The sequence below is a fragment of the Lontra canadensis genome, unplaced genomic scaffold (genome assembly GCF_010015895.1).
Source record: "Lontra canadensis isolate GAN:19392208 unplaced genomic scaffold, GSC_riverotter_1.0 scaffold66, whole genome shotgun sequence".
Classification (NCBI taxonomy): domain Eukaryota; kingdom Metazoa; phylum Chordata; class Mammalia; order Carnivora; family Mustelidae; genus Lontra; species Lontra canadensis.
In genome coordinates this window covers 2,056,897-2,064,950 of record NW_022631060.1, presented here as the reverse complement: position 1 = coordinate 2,064,950, position 8,054 = coordinate 2,056,897, and the positions used below count along the sequence as shown (strand labels likewise).

Below are 8,054 nucleotides of genomic sequence, written 5' to 3'. Positions count from 1 at the left end.
GCCCTTGACCAAGGGATGAGGGCTGAGATTTCTGGCCGGGGACTAATTACGGGCTGGAATCTACAGCTGCCTTTTTTTCTTCTTCCATTTTTAATTAGAACATTCAATCCAAGGAAATCTGTTCTCCACCCGAACACTCTTCATGGAGGTTTGCTTGGGGGAATTTCCTTATCTGTTTCTCAACTGAAAAGCTGTGGGTGGAGGTAAGTGTGTGCCTGCGCACGAGTGTGTATATGTAATAGGCTCCGTGCAAGTTCAACGGTATGGGGTGTGTGTATGTATGTGAGTGAGTGAGTATCGGGGGAGACTGGAGACGGAGGCTTGTCCCTTTGGGTGCTGGCTGCCTCCTGTGTTGGGAGAAGGTGGAGGTGTGGTTGGGTGTGAGCTGTGCATACAGTCAGTTAAGTGGATTTCTCCGGGTGGGATAAGGAATCCTTGATTTTATAAACCCTGGCTCACCTACTAACTTCATTCTCAGTGGAGGGGCAGATAGGATGCTGCAGCGGGGCTAGGGGTGTTGCCCTCCTGCCTGCCCCTTTGAGGAGCAGCGTTCCGGTGTGCATATCTCTCCTGTTTGTGTGCTAGTGTCTGTGTGGTGGTGGTGGTGGGGGTTGTGGTGTAGCTGATTAGGTATGTAGGTGTGCTGGGAGGGCTCCGTACCTGAAACCACCAATAATTCGTTTACTTCCAGGCTTTGCAAATTTGGGGGAGAAGGGCCCCTTCTCCCTGCCCCAGAATCAAACACTTCGAATTCTAGGATTCACCTGAGTTGGGCTGTGCGGACCTGACAAAGGAGCTGAGAGAGCCGAGAGAGCCAAAAGAGCCCCAGGGTTGGACGAAGGAGGGATTTCTTTCTTACCCACTGAAGTGCTGGGTCAGGGAAAGGGAAGGGGGTGAAGTGGAGGAGCTGGCTTTGCGGATGGCTTAAGTGGGAAGGGTCTCTAGGCCTCGTCCTCCACTGAGGGTGGCGATCCTGGTCCTTTCTGCTCGGGCTGTTTTCAAATTCGGGGGGACGGCCAGAGTGGCGGACCCAGGCTCAGCCCTGGCAAAAAAATCCATTCCTGGTTTTTGCACACACCAGCCCGACTTCCCGGGACCGGCACTGTGTTGAGTCCCGAGCTGACGCCCTCGAGCCGCCACCAAACGGAAAACCCGGAGTGGTTTTACACGCCTCTTGGAATGGAGTCAAAGGGCACCTGGGAGGAGGTGGGCAGCCGCCCCGCCCCGCGCGGTTCGAAGCCGCTGCCATCAGGAGCGTCCCGGTCGGGCTGGTCAAGCAGTGCGGCGGGACCCGCAAGCTCGCAGGGCCCACCCGAGGGCTCCGTGCCCTCCCCGCGGGGGCTGCGGGAGGAGCGCGCTGGGCGGCTTGGTGCCCTCGGGGCGGCTCCGGGCGGCGGCGGGCGCGGGGCTGCAGTGCGGCGCGCGGCCGGCAGCGGGCAGCAGCGGGCGCGGGAGGCCGCGGTGGCGGTGGCAGCGGCGCTCGGCAGCGGGCGGGCGGCGCCGGCGGTGCCCCGGGCGCGCTCACACACGCGCTCACACACACACACATACACACGGCCTCGTACACACTCACACACGCTCCGGCGCGCACACGCGGCGCGCAGGCCAGAGGGAGGAGGCTCGGCGGCGGCGGCGGCGGCGGCAGCGTGCTCGGCCGGCGGGCGGGAGGGCTGGCGGGCGGCCCCCGCTCCCCGGCTCCGCGGCTCGGTGCAGCCCGCGCGGCCCCCGCCCTCGGACCCGCCCCCGGGGGTCGCCCGGCCCCATGCCCTGCAGCGGCGGCGGAGCAGCGCGCGGCCGCGGGCGGCTCTGAGGAGCCCGGAGGAAGCCGGCGACGAGGGGACCATGTACCGGGACCCGGAGGCGGCCAGCCCAGGTAAGCGCGGCCCCGCGCGGGCTGGGGCGCCCCGCACCGGCAGGCAGGACGGCGGCAGCGCCGGGCGCCGTCTCGGAGCCCCAGCCCGGGGCGGCTGTCGGCCCGAGCCGCACAGACCTCCCCCCCATCCCCCCGGGGTCATCCCAGCCCCAGGGGCGCGGGCTTGAGCGGCAGCTACTCGGACGCCGGGCCCCGCAGTCCCGGCGCTGCCAGGCTTGATGCCCGGCGCCGGCTTCGCAGTGTCCCCACAAGGATCTCCTCCCCCCACCACCCCCCAGCAGCCCAAGGACGTGTGTGGCGGAGCGAGGAGCCACTGCCCCCGCGGGAACCGGGCAGTGCCCTCAGAGGCACCCCCGGGTGCCAGCGCTGGGGGACCCCAGGGCAAGGATCCCAGGCAGCTTTGGGCCAAGGTTGTGGGCACCGGGGAGCAGAGTGACATCGGCGGTGCCAACTGTGAATTGAGAGGGTGCCAAGGGGCAAGTGGGAATCTGGTGCAGTAGCAGGGGAGGGGGGCTTCGGAGAAGGAGGGAGGGGAACCGCAGGAGCGTTGACGAGGAAGACAGGAGTACCTGAAGGGAAAGAGAGCAGAGATTGGGGAGAATGGGGTGCCAGGGGAATGTGATCCTGGGTTTGGGGAGGGGGAAAGCGAAGATCCCCAAACTCACTCCAGTCCTGTCGGGGGAAGGAGGGGGAGGGGCGGGCTCCTTTGCATCTCTCCTGAAGGAGCCGGGGAGTGGCCCAGGAACCCACGTCTGCTTGCCATCCTTCAAGCCCAGCCAAGGAGTCTTTCCTCCTTCCTCGGGAAATTGCTCTGCCATTTCCTCCTTGGCTCCTGACGCCTCCTCACACGGTGCCCACCTGTAGGCAGGTCCCCTGCAGCTCCTGCCCCAGCTGTCTCAGCGCCCACCTGGGGTGCCCCACCCCAGACCCAGCACCCCCCAGTCTGCCAGTTCTGGCAGCGGGGTCTCTGCTTCTGGGTTTCTCTGTGATGCTAGAAGCAAGGCGCCCCAGCCTGAGGACTTGCTGAGCCTCCAGGCTTACCACTGCTGGCCTCCCTGGGCTGGGGTGCTGGGGGAGGGGGCCGCCCTAAGGCTCTCCGTAGAAGGGACCTTGAGCCCCAAGGATTTTGAGGGCAGTCCCATGGACACCAGCTTTGTCCACTCTTGTCCCAGCCCCACATTTATTCTCCCTCTAGGGACAGCCTCAGCCCGTCCCTGCCTCCTGGGGAGTCGGGCCCCCACCCGCATCAAATTGTCGCAGCCTACTAAGTCCACTGAGGAGGACCTACTGGGTGCCAGGCACTCAGCGCTTGGGGTTAAGAGGGAGAGAGACTCCATCTCCCTCTCCGGAACCTCCTGCCCATCCATGAATGTCCTCCTGGTGATGGCTGAAGGAACATTGCCTTTGGACACCCCTCCCTTCATCTCTCTGAACCCAGGTCGCTGACCCTGCCTCTTCCTCCACGAGGCTGCCAGCTCCCAGCACCTGGACCGAGGGCTCAGGCAGTCTCTGGCTGGGATCACCCCCCCAGAAACCAACCGCTTAGTTCAGAGGCCAGCTCTAGGGTATGAGGTAGAAGGGGAGGTGCAGTGAGGACACTCCCTTTCCCCCTGCCCTGCCAGGCTGGCAGCCTCCCCTCTCCTGTTAGCCGGGTGGCCTGAGTGCATGCCCTCATCCCTTCTCCCTCCCCCCTCTTTCCTCCCACGCCTGGGCACCATGACATCACTGATCCTCCGAGCACCTCTGCCCTCTGCATGGAGGCCAACTTGACATGCTTGGCGTCTTCTGGGCAAAGGGCCTGCAACCCAGTGTTGCCCCTGGCTTCGTGGCAGCCCCTGGGGTGTCTCCCTCTCTCCCCGCCCCCCAAACAGGCCTCCCTCTGTGGTGGAGACCTTTCTTGCCCAGTTTCGGTGCAGGGCCCACCAGTGCCAGGGGAAGGGGAAGCACTGATCCACCGGGAACAGGCAGGGCCTGGGGTTCACTTCCCACTGGACTGGATGGTGTCGGAAACAGGCTGGAGAGGGCAGAATCTGCTTTTGATCCTGGGTTCTCTCTGAGGGGCCAGAGTCCTCATCAATCTGACCTCTGTACCCCAGCCTCCCTGCATCCCCGCCCACCTCCTAGAATCCCTACAGCTCCAGGCCAGACTACGCATTCCCTCCGACCCCGGCTCCCCTCAGGCCCCCTAGACTCTGCTCCCCCAGGCGGGCTGTGTGTCCCCCATTTCTGTCCCCTACGTCCCCTTTGCCTGGCACCTGGTAGGGGCAAGATATGCAAATTAATTCCTGTGTGATTCAGGCCCCTCCTTCTGGTCCCCCCCCACCACCACCAGTACCTTATCTGTCCCGATTCCCTCATCCCATTCCCAGGAACACCTGTGGCCCAGTCCTTTTTGCAATTTTCCCTCTCTCGTGTTCTCCTGCTCTTCCGTGTTCCAGGCTGGTTCCAGAGTATCCCCGAGGTACCCTTTCCCTCAGCGCACTCACCCTGGTCTCCACAGGGTTCAGCCTGATGCTAAGACCCTGTCCACTGTTCCCTACCCACTTGGGCCCAGGGCTCTGAGGCACTTCTGGGATCTAGCTCAGCTGAAGCAAGGGACTGTGGGAAAAAGCCAGAGCCCAGTGAAGAACGAAGACCAGCCCCCCTCCCACACACCCCCATTGGCTTCTACTCCATACTCTGTCCAGCCTACCCAGTGGTGCCTGCAACTTCCTCTCTGTCCCCTCCCTGAGGCAGGCGGCCCTCTCTCTGTCCTCAACCCTCCTCCTATGCTCATCCTGGAGCTGGCCTGGCCAGGCCTCCCTGTGTCCCTTGGACCCAGGCCCGGGGCCAGGCAGGGCCTCAGCAGGCCTGCAGGGGTCAGCATTGCAGTGGGCGGGCAAGACAGCTTCAGGGAGGGAGGAAGGGAGGGAGAGGTGACCTTGCAGTGAGTGAGCGAGCGAGGCCAGAGAGGGAAAGTCGGGGCCAGCGCAGCAGTCCTGGGAGAGAGGTCAGGTCCTGAGGCTGCCTGCCTGCCCCCAGCCCTCTGTGAGCTTGTCCCTGGGGTAGTATGGCTGGAAGTCTTGTCTGTCCCACCTGTTAGTGGGCTCTGCCCCCTATAGCAACTCTGCCAGAAAGGTCATTGTCAGGGAGCACAGGGGACACGCTGCATGGGGCAGGGGGCCTTGGCACAGTGGGTCTCCTATCTCAAGGCAGAAGGATCCATGAGATTGTCCAGGCTCACCCTCCACCTGCTGAGCACAAGTTAAGGACAGAGGCCGTTGGGTGATGTGTAGGGCAGGAGTGACGGGGTATGGCTGAAAGGGCCAACAGGATTAGGGACAAGGACTGAGGTGTGAGAAGGTCCATGAGGCCTGACTGGCTGACCGGTTGATCCACTGTCAAACTCTCCCCCTACCCCATCTACCCCTCCACCCACTTCTCTACCCCCTCACCCCATCTGCAAAGGCCCAGACCTCCCTGGCTTGCATCTCGGGCTTTGGTCCCAGTCTAGGGCTAAAGAGCCAGCTATCTTCCAACAGGCCGTGGACAGGACGGGGTTGGGTGGGGGGGCGGTGTCTGAACTCCTGGGCAGGAGGGAGGGCTTCTGTGGGTTTGGCCCCATGCTACGTGCTCCTGTGGAGACACGACCCTCCGAGGCCTTGGGTCATGTTCTTCGGTGGCTTTGTGAGAGCAGTGACCAGCCAGCTGGGTGCTTGAGAACTGGGGGACAATGAGGAGGGAGATAGTCTCGAAGCTCCTCCTGGTGGGGGAAGAGAGGCTAGAGCTGGTGGGATTGGGGTGGGAACATGTAGGCCAGCAGGTGACAGGTAAGGGACAGCTGGAAGGCAAGGGAACAGGTGGGTGTCAGGCCCTGGGCAGCTGGGCCCTTGGCTCGCCTCAAGCTTAGAACCCAAGGGGCATTGAAGGCAACATAGCCTAACAGCGAAGGACTCTCCCCTCTCACCCCCCACCAGCCCAGCTGTCGCAGAAGGCCTTGAGGGAAAGGCAGGGGAGGAGTGGGTGGTTCCTTCCCTCTTGCACCCCTCCTCTCCTCCCACTCCCACTCCCCACCCACCTTCTATCCTCTGAGGGACTTTGAATACTTATTGAATCTGATGGACCATTTTCAATAACTGCTTCCCCCAGGGGAGCAAGGCTGTGAACAGCAGGGAGAGGAGCAGTGAGGGGGGCCATGTGGGGCGGGTGGGAGGCCGAGTCCTGAGCCAGGGACTCATGGCTGGAAGGGGAGTCTCTATGACAGTCTCCTCAGAGGTCCCAGTGCGTCCCGGTGGGGCGGGGGGGGCGGCCGGGGCAGCTCCGTGGACAGTGCCCGGCAGGTGGCCTGTGAGGCTGGTGAGGTCGGCGCTGTCGTGGCGGTCACTGGTCTGGCCAGGTGCCGGAGCTGGCCGGTGCCAGCCTCGGCCTGGGTGCCCGCCTCCCTTGCAAAGGGAACCCCGGCCGGAGGTGCCAGGAGGGTTGTGCCAGTTTGGTGGCCATGAATGTGCGTGACCTTCCAGGCAGTAGGGGCAGCCCAGCTGGGCCCTGTCCAGCTTGTGTCTGGAGGGCAGGGCTTTGGTCTCACCCAGCAGCGTTCCCCAAGGGGTGGAACGGAGTTGGCAGACAACAGCATGGGACCTGTGGGAGGGGCTGGACAGTGCCCAGAGCCTGTGCCTGGAATTCTGGACCCAGTTGGTTTGGGAGGTGGGCCGACACGTTGGTCCTGCTCCAAGGGGGCTTGGTAGCTTCCTCCTGGGAAACCCGTTGGAGGAGGTGTGTCTCCTGGGGGTGGGGGGCGCTGGACTGGGCGGGGAGCTGACTTGAATCAGGAGCCAGGATCTTTGAGGAACTGATGTATCCAGAAACAGCAACCGGTGAGGGCGTGGCCCGGGGCGGGGGGGGGGGGGGGGGGGGGGGCCCCCCCCCCCCCCCCTGCCCTGTACGGCGGTGGGTGTCAGCTGAGCTGCGCTCGCTGGTCTGAGTGCCGGCTGTAAACAGCAGTAATGAGTGTATTTGTAGTTAGGTGCGTTAAGGTGCGCAGAGCAGTGATGGGAAGCAGCGGGGTGGGGGGCGCCTCTCCTGGCCCGATCCCCAGTCAATCCAGGCAGATGCCCTCCAGGGGCCCTGCCTGCCCACCCACCCCCACCCCGCCACACCCTCCCACCTGCCACCTGGCAGCCTCTGAGGCTTCCATCTGCTGGGAGCAGCGAGGGCCTCACCTGGCTGCACGGGCGTATACAGGTGTGGACGGAGGGCCCTGGGAGCTTCGGTGTGTGCAGATCCGGGCATCTCCGAGACGGCATGTGGGTCCGTCAGCGTCTGTGTGTTTGTGTGCACGTACTGTGTCTGATTTCGTGTGCGTGTGTGCACCCCTCCCCTGAAGCCCCGAAAGGAGGCCCACCCCCACCCCCATCTTGGAAGTGGCCCTGCCCCTTTGATGCCCTTCTCAGCGTGCAAGAAGTGGGGGGCTCTTGGCAGCCTGCTGAAGGGGGTGACCCGTTGTGCCTAGCAGAGGAGACAGGAGGGACAGGTCTGAGCCCCAGCCTCAGGGGGCACCTACAGAACCCAGCCAGCTCTAGAGCCCTCAGGAGCCCCTGGAATGAGAGAACAGGACTGCCAGGGTGGGGCGGGGCAGGGTGGGGTGGGGGGGTCAGCCCTAGCAGGTGGGGATCTCACGGTGCTGGTTGGTAAAGGGTGCACCCTGCCCCCCACAGCCAGGCCCGGGCGGCGTGGGGTGTGGGTGGCCACAAGGGGTGCCCGCATGAGGCCCTGCATGAGGGGAGCAGAGAGGAGAGTTCTGTGGCTAATGTGTCCAATTAAATTACTTCAAACCCTGCAGCGGCAGCTGCTCCCGGCGGGGCCCTGGGTACAAATTGGATCCGTCTCATTACCACGGGTGGTGTCAGCGGGGCCGGAGAGCGGTGGCCAGCTCAGCCGGCACACGGCAGGCCTCCTCCCCCTTGTTCAGCCTGGGCCTGCTCCAGCCTCCCGGCACATTGGCTCACTCTGGTACCCCTGGTTTGCCAGGTCCTGCGCGCCTCCTGACCGTCCTGACCCACCCCTAATAGCTCGAGGGCCCCTCCCAGCCCTCACCATCTCTCTCCAGGAATGGGGGTTTCCAGGAAGCCCCTCTCAGGGCCCCCAACACACCCTGTGGCCTCCCTTGATGACACGAGTGCCTTAATCATGGCAGGTGATTGCT

The 8,054-nt window shown here is 63.8% G+C and overlaps 1 protein-coding gene across 7 annotated transcripts in view; it reads left to right on the top strand.

The window, feature by feature from the left end:
• Positions 1–1,623: 1,623 nt before the first annotated feature.
• SYT7 (synaptotagmin 7) overlaps positions 1,624–8,054 on the top strand; it is a 58,753-nt gene continuing 52,322 nt past the window's right edge. For all 7 annotated transcript variants that reach the window (XM_032879190.1, XM_032879187.1, XM_032879184.1 and 4 more), the window contains exon 1: positions 1,624–1,873. In XM_032879190.1, coding sequence (XP_032735081.1) covers positions 1,843–1,873 — 31 coding nt within the window. In that variant the 5' untranslated portion in view covers positions 1,624–1,842. The remainder of the gene's footprint in view (positions 1,874–8,054) is intronic.